The sequence below is a fragment of the Equus caballus genome, chromosome X (assembly GCF_041296265.1).
Source record: "Equus caballus isolate H_3958 breed thoroughbred chromosome X, TB-T2T, whole genome shotgun sequence".
NCBI classification, from domain to species: Eukaryota; Metazoa; Chordata; class Mammalia; order Perissodactyla; family Equidae; genus Equus; species Equus caballus.
In genome coordinates, this window is record NC_091715.1 from 19,796,101 (window position 1) to 19,808,997 (window position 12,897).

The 12,897-nt window shown below is 57.5% G+C and overlaps 1 protein-coding gene across 1 annotated transcript; it reads right to left on the minus strand.

The window, feature by feature from the left end:
- Positions 1-380: 380 nt before the first annotated feature.
- On the minus strand, positions 381-12,266 carry ARX (aristaless related homeobox). The gene is made up of 5 exons (XM_023633535.2): positions 11,806-12,266; positions 9,269-10,142; positions 6,686-6,731; positions 3,628-3,956; positions 381-1,554 (listed from the first exon to the last, which is right to left on the minus strand). Exons 1-5 carry the CDS (start codon positions 11,999-12,001, stop codon positions 1,314-1,316), a joined length of 1,686 nt encoding a protein of 561 aa, XP_023489303.2. The 5' UTR covers positions 12,002-12,266; the 3' UTR covers positions 381-1,313.
- Between the last annotated feature and the right edge of the window lie 631 nt (positions 12,267-12,897).

Consider the following 12,897-nt stretch of genomic DNA (forward strand, 5'->3'; position numbering starts at 1 on the left):
CGTGGCACTTTCCACGAACAGCTTCCTTCGCCTTCCGAGCCAAGACTCCCGCTCGCTTCAAATTTCTGTCTCCACCGTTAACGCCTACCACACCCACGCCCCTCGAGCCCACGCCACCTCCGTGGCCCAGGACCCCCAGCTCCGGCTGCCACACGCCCCGGGGGAGCCGAGATGCGCGTGGAAAGCGTCTTGGCGGCGTCCTTAACCTTTGCAGAAGACCAGGATCCCTCTGAGGCTCAGATTCAAACCAGGGGCCTCTGCCAGGAAAACGTGCGTGCAGATAAAGCCCGGAGGTGCCGGGGCGCCGGAGCCCACCCCTGGCCTCTGGGGGGCCCCCTTCTACTGTCCCCTCAGCGCCAGCATAGAGCATTCACACTTCCTTTTGTTAAACATATATTTTTTTTTATTTTGAGCGTGACACTTCTCCACTAGATAGCAAGGAAAAGTGATAACAATTACACATTACACAAAAGTACTGTACCATTGCCTTTATCTTGAAGGTTTCGGAAGCCTCTACAGTTAATAAGTTAAATAAAGGGCTCGAGTACATAAATATTTGTCTAGGAACCCTACCGTATCTACAACACAGTAAGAATCTACAGGAGGACAAACTTTTACCATACCACGCTGAGTGCAATTGCGTTATAACATTTCAAATATACAAAGCTCTGTTCTTTTTCTTTTTAATAACAATGGTATGTACAGAATCAATAATCACAGTTTGGTGACTTCAACAGTCCATATTCTAGCAGAGTATTTCCCTTTGGTTTGATATAAAAACCTTGGTTGGTGTATGATAAGAAGAGAACATGAACAAGACGCCCCTTTCCGTTAAGTGCACTGTTAGCTATCTTACAGATTCGCATTCGCGGCCCTGGCCCTGGCTTCACGCCGGGGCTCCCGCTGGGGAGATCAACTTAGAGCGCCAAAATGCCATTGAAACCGAAAAGCTAAGTGGGGTGTCAGGAGGGGGAGAGAGAGGGCTTTTTAATTCTTTTAACTTCAATCCCGGGCGTCTTGCGGAGAAAACCTCCCCGATATTCTCAGTAAAGTAAGAACGGGAGAGAGTGGACGTTCGAGTTGGAACGAGGTGGGCAGGAGCAGGGACGGGGCAGGGGCGGGGGGACAGCCAGCTGAGGAGGTGCCACGTCCGGGAGCGCCGAGGCCGCCTTGCCCGCGGCCGGCAGCTGCGAAGGCGGCCGCGCTCCCTCCATGCCGTCTCGGGAGTGTGCTGGTCCTCTGTTTCCATTTGGTCTTGAGTGATGCTGAGTGAGGTGACCTTTCGGGGCGCCCGGGGCGCGGGAGGGCAGCCTTTAGCACACCTCCTTGCCTGTGCTGGTGCCCGGCAGGATGTTGAGCTGCGTGAGCTGCGCCGCGTGCTCCTTGGCCTTGAGCCTCAGTGCCGCTATGCTGGAGGCGCGTCTGTCCGCGGCCGCCGTGGCCGGGTCGGCCAGCGCGCCCGACGCCACCGCGCCCTCCACGGCCGGCGTGGGCTGTCGCAGGAGCGCGGCCGCAGTCGACGCGCTGGTCAGGGGGGCCATGGTGGAAAAGAGCCTGCGGGGAGAGCAAACAGCGCGTCACGGCCGAGGGCGGCGTGGCCCGGCGCCCGTCCCGGGGCAGGGCAGCCGAGGGCGCAGCCGCAGGGGCGCGGAGGCGCGGGCCCCTGATGGGCCGCGGGCGGGGGGGCAGGTGGGGCGCGTGCGCGGGAGGCCGGGGCGCTCGGAGAGGGCTTTCCTAGAGCGGGGAACCGACGGAGCAAAGCAGCCCGAGGGGCCAGATAGGCCTGGAGGGGCCAGAGCAGGGCCGGAGGTAGGCCCCTCGGCCCAAAGCTCCAAGACCCAAGGGCGCGGCTTCCGTGGTTCCGCTTAAGAAGGGGCGTGTTCCCAGCCCGGGGGCTCCAACTGCTTACAGTGCTTTTAGCCTGAGAGCGGAGGGGAGACGGAGAGAAAAGGGAGAAGAGCGAGAGGGAGGGAGGAAAAGAAAGAAGGGCGAAGGTGGGAGCCAAGCGGATCGCGACCTATGCTGCCGCCTTTGTCCTCCCCCCGGGGCATCTCCTTTGCCCCGGAGAAGCCAACCAGCCGCCCTCCGGCGCCAGGCCGAGCGGCCCGGGCCGGCCAGTGACCGCGGGGGCGGGGGGCGCCCGCCTGTTGATTTCCGCTCGACAGCGGCCCCGCGGCCCCGCGCAGCGCCCCCCTTTCCCCGGCGCCCCTGCAGCCTCTCGCCCCAGAGAGCCCCCGAACCCGCGACCCCCAAGCCTGGGACCCCGGGCCGCGCCACCGCCTCCGGTCGGCGCCGGGATTGCTCCGCGCGGCGCCTCCACCTGCTCCGCACTGCCCTGCGGCCCTGCAGCTGAGACCCGAGCAGCCCCTGGCCACCACCACGGCCACCCCTACCCCCCCCGCTCCCCCCAGGGCTTTGGCTCTGGGCCCCCACAGGGCCAACTCGGGGTTTCCACGATTAGAAAGGAGCCCACCCAGACTCGCCGAGAGCTGCTTCTCCCAGCCCGCCTCTCCACCCCTCCTGCCCCCCCCGACGCAGCGCCCTTCCAGCCTCTCGGAATCTCGTAGCCCGGACTCCAGCTGTGGTTTGCCGGCTTTTACAAGTCACTCGTTGTCAGAAGGGAAAGGGGTGGGGGGGGGGGGGGGCGACAGACACAGGACTTTAAAATTTTTTTCCAGAAAGAAATGTGTGGCCTGGAGGGGGCATAACAGGCCCTGGTGAACTAGGTAAACTGAGTCACTAACTGCACTTCAATGCACTCTCTGGTTATTTTATTGGTTTGTTACAAGAAACTAATTTTACTTCGAGTCTTTTTTTGAAAATTTTCTCCAAGATGACTTTTAAGTGGCTGCGCAGTTGGATGAATCTATTATTTCTTTGTTCTCCCAAAGAGAGATCATTGAAGCTGCATTCAGTTTTATTTTCACTGCACTTTCCAACTTAATACATCCCGCCTTTGTTTCTTTGTCTCTGTGATTATACAGACTTTCTATTTCATCACTCGCTGTTCACTTAAAGAAAGGGAGTTATAATATACGATGAACTGTTTCTTTTATTTCGTTGTCTTGTGCCGCTAAGGGGGTCAGGGGTTGCACATACGGGGGTATGGTTGGCAGCGGGTCACTTGAGTGACAAGGAAGACAGGGTCTGGGGGAGAAGAAACAATTCTTTGCACCCAGAGGGCCTGTGGCTCCAGGGCTTCTGTGGGGACCAGGGCTGTGTTCCTCTGACTGCAGACTTTGGGGCATGAGGCAGGCTTTTTGCAAGACTGGGAAAGTCATCCGGGCTCTGTAGCCTGCACCTGTAAACGTTTACACTCATACCACCTAAGGCCTGGGTCTTGCTGCCCCTTCAAATGGTACTTTAACAGCTTGCATTGAACACTCACAATCGTCATGGTTGTTGTTACTGCCACTGCCCTACCCTTTGCCGTTCAGTCCCAAGTCATTCCCTTCAAGATCCACATTGTTTGAGGCAGAATTAGAGACTATTTTCTTTGGCTAAATCTCTGAGCTTAGGCCAAAAAAATGCGTGTAGCCCTGCCTGCCTCCGGCCTCCTCCCTGACCTCAGCCTGTGTGTGCATGAGCGAGAGACAGACAGACAGACTCCCCGAGGCCGCATGTTACCTGCCGAACGCAGGGCTGATGAAGGCCGGGTGCCGGAACACGGCGGCTCCGAGGAAAGTGCTCAGGCCCAGCGGCGCCCCGCTGGGCGGCAGGCTGGCCGAGCCTGGGGGCGGAGGTAGGCTCGGGAAGGCGGCGGCGGCGGCGGCAGCAGCGGCCGTCCAGGCCGAGTCAAGCGCGGGGTGGTGCGGGGGGAAGGGGCTGGCGTCCAGGTAGGGGCTGAGCGGGTGGGTGGCCGAGAGTGGCCCGGGGAAGGGCAGCCCCGGAGGATGGCTCTGCGCGCCCGCCTTCTCCCGCTTGCGCCACTTGGCCCGACGGTTCTGGAACCAGACCTGCAAGGCGGAGACAGCCCGGGTCAGCGCGACTCCCGGCCCAGCAGGAGCTCGGCTCCCCCCCACACCGCGCCCCGCTCCTTGGCCCTGTGGCCCGCTCCCACCCGGCCCTCGCCGCCTCAGTTGTCCAAGGACGCCCCAAGCAGACCCTTTCAGGGAGCATCCAACCAGCCTGGTTCCTTTCCAACTTTAAGGGGAGAGGTGGCTGTGTTCCCAGATGGGGAAACCAAGGTTTAACTGTCTGCACTGCCCTGTGCTTGCTGTGCATCTTTAGGCAGGTTACTTAAACCTCTGTCAACCTCAGTTTTCTAATCTGTAAAATGGGATGATAAAACTTTACTCATCAGGCTGTTATGTGGAATGAGTAAAGTCAGGCACGTGCAAGCTCCCATTCACTGGTGACTCTCAGGAGGGCAGCCACGAGAGAGGAGTCCAGATCAGCCTTTTGTTGCGTGTCAGCTGTTTTCGCCCAGTTCAGGTTTCTGCCAGAACTAGCCACATCCCTGCTCTGGATTGAAAAGGGAATCCAGGAGGTGGTTCATTTATTCTTTCCAGAAGTACTTCTGGAACACCTACAAGCACTAGGCTGGCTTCTGGGGTTTGGGGAGAGCTAGGAGGGAAGGGAGAAATGCCCACGGTAGTTAGTGAACAAGCATACATTTTAGAGGGTCAGCTCTCCATGAAGTGAAATACCGGGTACACAGCCCGCCACCTGCAGGGGCCCTGTGAGGGCCCCCTTCTTCCCAGGAAGGCACTGACTGCGCCACCAGGTATGCAGCTGTACCTGGACACACAGAAATCAGGGTGCAGGATCCTTGCGACTTTCCCCATCTCCAGAGCTAGCAAGTCCTTTATTTCTCTGGGGGATGTGGTTTCAGTGGGTTATTTAAATAATATAGTTCCAGGCTTGGGGAAGGTTTCAGCACAGGGGATCTTCCTAATTGTTAATAGAAAGCAGTTTTAGTGGAGACCTGTGCCTGAAATGTGGCAGCTACCTGAGTCTAAAAATAGCTCCCAGGAGCATGGAATTATTTTTATGTGACCTGCTCATCACGCCCACAGCTAAGATATGCTCCCTCTCCCCTGAAGGCATTAATATTTTTAGGACTGGGTTTATGCCTGCACACACGTCTAAAAATTAAGAATGAACTCCAGGGCTATACAGAGTTATATTAAAATATAATGTAAACGATCCCAGTGGAATAGGTTTAAAAAATTTTTAAAGACATCCATGTCTTTCAAATATACACACTGGGGGCTGTCGTTACTAGCACTAGTATCTAAGCTTGGTGTGACTTCTACACAGCCGCCCAAGGCAAGAAAAATAGAGAACCCAAATTGGTTGATTACTTAAAATTCTGCTGAAAAGGGGTCCATCCATAACGTCCCACAGCCATCAGATAATCTATTTGTGAACTGCAGAAACACTCCAGTGCGGAAACTCAGAGGCTTGAAAAAGTAAGACTGGATGGGACCAGGCTGGGTGGGCAGCTTTTGTGTGTCCAAATCTGTCTAGACGAGAATATCCACCACTCCTTGGTGGCACTGAAAGGAGTAAAGAGTGGAGGGGGCAGTGGAAGCAGGATGCCCTCCAAGAACGTGGAAACCTTTCACAGACGGATCGGCTCTCCCGGCTCAACTGCAATTATCAAGATGTCCCCCGCAATTCCTCATTATTGAATTAATACCTCTGAGGCCCCCCAAAGGTAAACGAAAGGACTCTAATAATTCATATTCACTTAATTACATCTTCTCCAGTGAATAGGGAGAGAGGAGAAGGGGAGGGGGCGCTCTCTTTCTTTTTAAAAGTTATTTAACTTTCCCACGACTCGTTCCCCTGAGCTGAAAATACGGAGTTGCTGTCACATCTCTGTTTGACAATGGAGAAATGTGTCAACAGAAAGGAGGGGACAGGCCTCATCATTAGCCCTCTAATGCAAGAAGCTGTTGTGTATTAAATGAGCCATATGGAATTTATTGTGCTTTATCAGCGCTTGATTTTGACTGTAAAGTGATTCACTCAGCTCCTAACCCAGGGACATCTGTTTTCTGTTGGCCATGGGGCGGCCCGGTGTTGATCGTCTCTTTGGTTATGAGGCCTGGGTTCGGAAATGCACTCTGGTATGGGGCTGCAAACACCTTTAATAGCATTGCACTCGCTCCCTATTAGATCAATGTGGGCTCATTGCTATAAAAAATGGGAAATCAAATAGCATTAGCCAGCTCCTTGTGCGGGCGGAGGGGAAATCAAACAGCATTTTGCCTTCAAATGGCCCTGTTTGTTCTAGCACTAAGTGGGCTTTTATGAAGCCCGATTGGAGACTTAATCGCAGCCAAATACCTGCTTGGAGCTGAGCGGATTTGTCTAACAACCAAATCCATGCTCCATCCCATTACTGCAATCACGAGCAGTCAGCCCGAGGCTTGTCTCCTACAGGGGCTGTGGGCCGGGGGCTCCTGAGCGGCAGGCTCGGGCACCCCAAGACCCCTCTTCTGATCCTGGACACCTTCCTCAAGGCTCCCAAATGCAGACACCTTCCCCTCCAACCTCCCAGGTCTTCATTTTTAAATATCTTTTTGTGAGTGAGTGAGTGGGGTGATTTTTCTGATTCTGCTTCTCTTCATTTTATGAAGGGGTCTTGACCCCCGCCCAAGCCATCAACCCATCTCTCTCCCACTCTGCCCCCTAGCCCTCCCCTCCCTTCCTCCCTCTGTGCACTGCAGCTCACCTGGACTCGGGCCTCAGTCAAGTCCAGCCTCATGGCCAGTTCCTCCCTATAAGAAAGCAACACACAGACAGCAGGTCACCGCCGGCTCCAGCAAGCCCCTCTCAGGCCCCTTCCCCTCGCTGGCAGGCCTGCTCTGAGGGGCTCCCCTGGCTGCCCGCCGTCACTCCCGAACACATGGGCATCACCATCCCTTCCCCAGGGAAGTGCCTACTAAGTGAGCGAAAACATGAAAACACAACACATTGCCAGATATAAGATAGTATACATTGTATTGTACCATTACATTCAAGAGTGACACGGGTGACTTCTTGAGTCTCTAAGTCTATAAAACTGGCCACTCGGGTTCTCTCTCTTAAGCTAGAGTTAGACGAGAAACACACACAGTGATTACACCCTGTTTTGTCCTAATATTTAATGGGAGAACTCAGCACTCAACTAAAAAATTGTTTTTTGCCCTCTTAGTTTCTTTCTGCCTTCTTTAAAATTTTTTCTCTCCCCCCTTTTCTCTCTCTCCTTCCAGCTCTCTGCCTTTCCCTCCATCTCTCTCTCCCCCGCCTTCCTCCCTCCCTCACCCCCTTAGGTCATACTCCCCATTACTCTCTGGAGATATGTTAAGCTTGTTAAGAGTTCAGTGGGGTAATTTTTCGATTAAACAAAATTCTGCGTACCTCCTGACTCCAGTGCCCACTACAAACCCTGCCCATCTCAGGGGAAGTCAATTGAACTGAAACCCTACCCCGTCATTGCTGTTATTACTGCGACAATTAAGGCAAATAGGAAACCATTAAGATGCTGTAAAACGGCTTACGACCTGTTTACTGAAAATATGAGCGCGCCGAGAATAATTGGCTCTCCACTCGCTCGTATGAAAGAACGGGGCTGCCCCAGCCTGGGACCCCGGTCTGCACTGCTGGCAGGCCCCCTAGTCCACGCCGGAAACTTCAGGACCAGGAGAAAACCAGTTCCCTAAGCGCTTTCCGTTGTCCCCGCTACAGGAAGCACCAGCACATCTAAAACCTCACTCCTGGCTGATTCGCGGCGGTGCCCAGGGGCTCTCACTGACCCCTGGGTCCGAAAGAGGGGGGCGTGCGGAACTACGGTTCCCCCGGGAGAAGCTCAAAAAGGGCAGACCTGGATGCCAGCTGACACCACCTCATTTTCTCCTTTTGAAATACACGTGGGATAAATCCAAAAAGCGGGTCGGCCAGTTAGCTATTTGATAGCACACACTGATTTTAAATTTGTTTTCTTTTTTTAAAGATAACGAAGCGAGTGGGTGACACAGGGGAGGACCAAGTTTAGCTCAAGGGATGATCAAGTTGACTGCCTCCGACCCGCATCAAATCCACTCTTGCCTGTTTCGGGGTAGGAGAGAATTTGGCAATGATTTGCCAGACCAACTACACTGTAGAGCTGGCTCGGGCCTCCGGAGCCCTACGCGGCGATTTCTGCTCCGGTTCAAAGGGGCGGGCAGCTTTCCGCTTCTAAAATGCACATTGAAAAGCTGCACACGTCTCGTGCAAAGGAGCTGCCGAGCTTGACAAGCGCCTCGGCAGGCAGACACCTATTCCTTTCTCCCTCCCCACGGGGGCAAGTTTGTCCCAACCCTGGCTCCCCGCCGGGGCTGAGACCTCGGCCTTAGGGCGGGAGAGAAAGGCCCCAGCCTGGCCAGGAGTCCAAGGTCCAAGGAATAAGCCGGGGCCTAGGGGCCCAGTCATCTCACAGGCGCATCTTTCTCCCCAAAACTCAAGCGAGCGGGAAGTGGAGCGTAACCAGGCAGAACACCCGCGTTGGACACCTGTCCAAAGAGAAAAATTCCCCCAGCCCTTTCGTCTCCTGCCTGCCAGGCTCCCGGCAGTCATTGCCCACCCCTGTAACCCGTGTACAGGAAACGGTCGCGGGGGTTAGTGTGGCAGGGGAGAGGGTCTATCGATGAGAGGGGAAGATCCTGGCTGGTGCCCCGCAGGGGTACAGATCCCAAACCCTGCCCTGTTCTGACTTCCTCCGGTTATTTCAGGAGTCCTCCAACCACAGAACTTGGATCTTTGTAAAGGCCTTCTCCGCAGGCACAGGCTCCAGCTTCACTGCGAGCAGCGTAACTGATACCCACCAGGCTTCAGAGGCATCGGGCGGGGGAGGCGAGCGCACCACACAGCGGCCAAAAATAGCCGCTGCTCCGCCTTGGCCGCGAGGGCCATCGGCGCCTGCTGCGCCTCGCCCGGGCCTGCCCGACCGCGCGCCCGGGCCCTGCGTGTCCGTGGCGGGGCGCGCGGCTCCAAGGTGGCGCGTCCGGGAGCCCTTTGGAGAGGCCGTTTCTGTTCCTCTAACTAAAACTTGGAATTAGGAAAAATTCAACTGGAGAGACCCTGGGAAGGAGAGAAATCGTCCTAGTGTAAACTTAAAGCCCGGAGCAGGGGAGTGGGTCGTTTTTGGCGAGCAGGGGTGGGTGGGTCGGAGGGGCGAGTCTACGGAGAGTCCAGGGGCGATGTCGCGGCTCTGAGCCCGGGGCCCCTGCCCGCCCGCCCGCCAGCCTTCCTTCTAGGGCCCGCTCGCGCCCTCCAGCCGCCAGCGCCCCGCGCGTACCTGGTGAAGACGTCTGGGTAGTGCGTCTTCTGGAAAGCCCGCTCCAGTTCCTCCAGCTGGTAGCTGGTGAATGTGGTGCGGTAGCGCCGCTGCTTGCGCTTCAGCAGCCCCTCCTCCGAGTCGCTGCCCGCAGACAGGCACACGCTGTCCTCGCCGTCCTTGCCCTCAGCGTCCTCTGGGTGCAGCAGCAGCTCCTCCTTGGGCGACAGCTCCCCGCCCTCGGTGGCCACGGCGGCTGAGGCGGCGGCGGCCACCGCGCCGGTGGCGGCCACGGCACAGCGCCGGGGCTCCTTGAGCAGCGCGCGGCCGTCGTCCTCCAGCAGCTCCTCCTCGTCGTCCTCCAGCAGCTCCTCTTCCTCGTCCTCGTCCTCTTCGTCCTCCAGCAGCTCCTCCTCGTCGTCCTCGGCGCCCGGGCCACCGGCCGCCGCCGGGGCGCCCCCGGGGCCGCCGGCCGCACCGAGGCGCTCGTCCGGGTGCGCCGCGCCCCCCGGGCCGCCCAGCTCGTCCAGCGCGGGCGGCGGCGGCACGAAGGGCGACCCGTTCTCGCGGTACGACTTGCTGCGGCTGATGCTCACCTGCGGCGCCTGGCTGATCTTGAGCGTGTCCCAGGCCGCGGCGGCCGCGGCGGCCACAGCGGCCCCCGTGCCGTCCGGCCGCTCCCCGGGCCGCGCGGGCGGCGGCGGCGGCGGCGGTGGGGCCTCCCCCCGCGGACCCGCAGTGGCCGTGGCCGCCGCCGCCGCCGCTGCCGCCGCGGCCGCGGCCGCCGCCGCGGCGCCCTGGAGGAGGCGGCCCCCGCCCGGGCCGTACAGGCGCCGCAGCTTGGGCGGCAGGTGCAGCTCGGCCTCGAACGGGGCGCTGCTGCCCTTGGGGGAGCCTGCGGGCAAGGGAGGGCGGTCAGCGCGCGGCCCGCGCCGCCAGGCCGGCAGCCCGGCGTGCCCCTCCCCACTTTCCTTGCTCTTTCTTTTTCTTTACATTTTTCTCTCTTTCCCTATCTCTTGGTCCCTTCTCTTTTTCCTTCTCTCCTCCTTCGTGCCTCCCTTCTGTCCGTTCTCTCTCCCACTCCCGCTCTTATTTCCTTCCTTCACCTCCTTCTCTCTCTCCCTCCCTGTCATGTTTTCTTTCCTTCTCTTTTTCTCTTTCTTTCCCTCCCTGTCGCTCCCTGTCTTTCCTTATCTTTCTCCTCTCCCCTTGCCTTCCTTTCCCTTTTCGGGCGCTTTCCCCCCTCTCTCTCCTTCTCCCTCCCTTCCTATATTCCTTTCTTTTTCTTTCCCTTTGCCCTATCACTTTTACCCCCTTCCCGTTTTGGGGCCGGAGAGAATCTGAAAACAGCCAACAACCTAAAAAAAAAAAAAAAATCACCACCACCCTGAAAACTTTGCGCACGACCTCTGCCCGCTGCTCTGCCACGGGGGCCAGGGCTGGCCAGAGGGGCGCTGCCCCTCGGGCGACCCCTACGGGGGGGAGGGAAGAGGCCTTGTGGCCCTGAGCGCGGGCTGCACCCCAACAGCCCACAGCGGCACAGGGGCGGGAGCTCCTTGCACAGAAAGGCAAAGAAAAATCGTCCTGGAGAAAGTGGCCTCCGAAAAGCTTGGGTAGGGGCGGAAGGGGGTGCAACAGGCACAGGCCGCTCCTTCCCTTCAAGGAAGCGCCTGGCACAGGTGCCACTGCAGGCTAAAAAAAGAAAAGGAAAAAGTCAGTTTTATTTTAAATGGCCCCTTCTCCGCCGTCCGCTCCTGTCTTCCAAGTGGCGCTGCGGCTGGACCGCCGGTTTTCGCATTTTAAAGGAAATCAACAATTCTTTCCCTGAGACTCCTCTGCAGCTGGCTCAAGGCGAAACTTGAGCGTAACAGGTTCGGGGCAAAACGACAGTTGTTCTGGAATTGTTAATTTTAGAAAAAAATGAAACCTTTTAAACATCTCAACTCTATTTTAAAAAATAACATAGCAGAGAAAAAATAGCACCCAGAAGCCGCACATTTCATACATTTCAAATACATTAAGGAGCATTTGGGGTATCCCAGGGAGATGTTTTCTGCAAAGCTTGGGTTTAAAACGTCACAGGTAATCTACAATTTAAAAAAAGAAGAAAAAGGCAAAACACCACTTATAAAGAAATCTTCCAAAGAGAAAAGGCCAAGGCTCACTCTGCCTGAAGACCCCATTCATAGCTTTGGGGGTCTTGTCTTCACCAAGTTGTTACATGGGTCCTTCTGGCACCCGCTGTTTCTGACCTGTCGCAGCTCTTCAGAGCACCCTCAAGGCCACCAAAGGGGGCATTTAAACGACCTAAAGACCAACACCGAGAACCTAAGAGTCCCTAAGCGAAGCCTGGCCTCTGCTTTTTCTGGAAGCAGAGAGGGAGGGAGAGACAGCCCCTGGCGAGATGTTTACCGCTCTTGGAGGCACCAGGCCTCAGAGTTGGTCCCTCTCTTTTCTCCGTGTCCAGCTTGACAACCCCAGGCCCCTGGCCCCTAAACATGAAACATCAAAACCAGTGCCCAGCGCCCTTTGCAGATGCCTGGCGGGCGCAGCCTTACCTTGCACGGCCTTTTCCTGGTCGGCGCGGCTGGCCAGCGGGGCGGGCAAGCTCTGAGCGGCTCCCAGCAGCCGCATTTTGCACGGGCTCCTCCGGCCCAGGATGCTGTCGATGCAGTAGGAGGAGAGCAAAGTTGGAGATTTACTTTTGCACTCGGGCCTCTCGGAGCAGCCCTCCTCCTGGTACTGATTGCTCATGGCTGGGGCTTTTTCCCTGGACGCAGAGAACGGGCCGCTGGCTGCCTCTCCTGGCCGGTGGGATGGATGGGTGTGTTTTGGGGGTTGGGGTTAGATGGCTGGTTTGAATGGATCGTACTGCGATCTCTGCGCCTCTCTGCCTCCCTCGGCCGCTGGCTGCCGGCTCCCGCCCTGCCTGCGGCCGGAGCTTGCCCTCTCCGCGCTCAGGACGGGCAGTAACAAGTGTAGTGAGCGGCGGGCGCGCGGCGCGGAGTCCCTCTCCTCCACGTGCTGAGAGGCGCTCTCTGATTGGCTCGCGCCAGAGGCCGGGCTGCGCCGGGCTGCGGGCTCAGCGCAAAGCCCGGACTGGATTCCGGAAAGGCCGGGGCGGGGGGCAGGGGACACTCCCCCGAGTCAATATTCTTTTTCTTTTTTGTTTTTAAATAACAACTTTCTAAGTTCTCCACCCTCTTCCTGCAGCTCTTCCTTTAACCCATGAGGCCGGGCCCGAAGCTCTCGCTTATTCGGATGTCAGGCCTGTGGGTGCCACTTGGGCGCCGTGCGTCCCTTCCACCAACCGCAGGACTTCCCTCCCTGGAGGCGAGGCCTTGAGGCTCGCGCTCCGAGCGACGCGAACCAGTGTTGCGCTCCCAGGGCAGCACCTTGACCTCAGTGGTGCTCAGTCGCCGTCCTCTTTAGGCCGGACGGGCCTCCGAGGTGCCGAGGCGAGGGCTGCAAGCAAACACCCACCGTTTGGGCGTTCCGTTTTCTCTCGTGGCCCCAAGCCTCGGGCTGTTAGTCTTCACCCTGAGCCCGGCGGTCGCTCTCTTGTCAGTAGCGACCCCCAACCTCGCTCATCTCCGGCTGAACTCGGGAAAAAGTCCGCTATAGACCAAGCTCTGCCCAAGGCGCGCGGC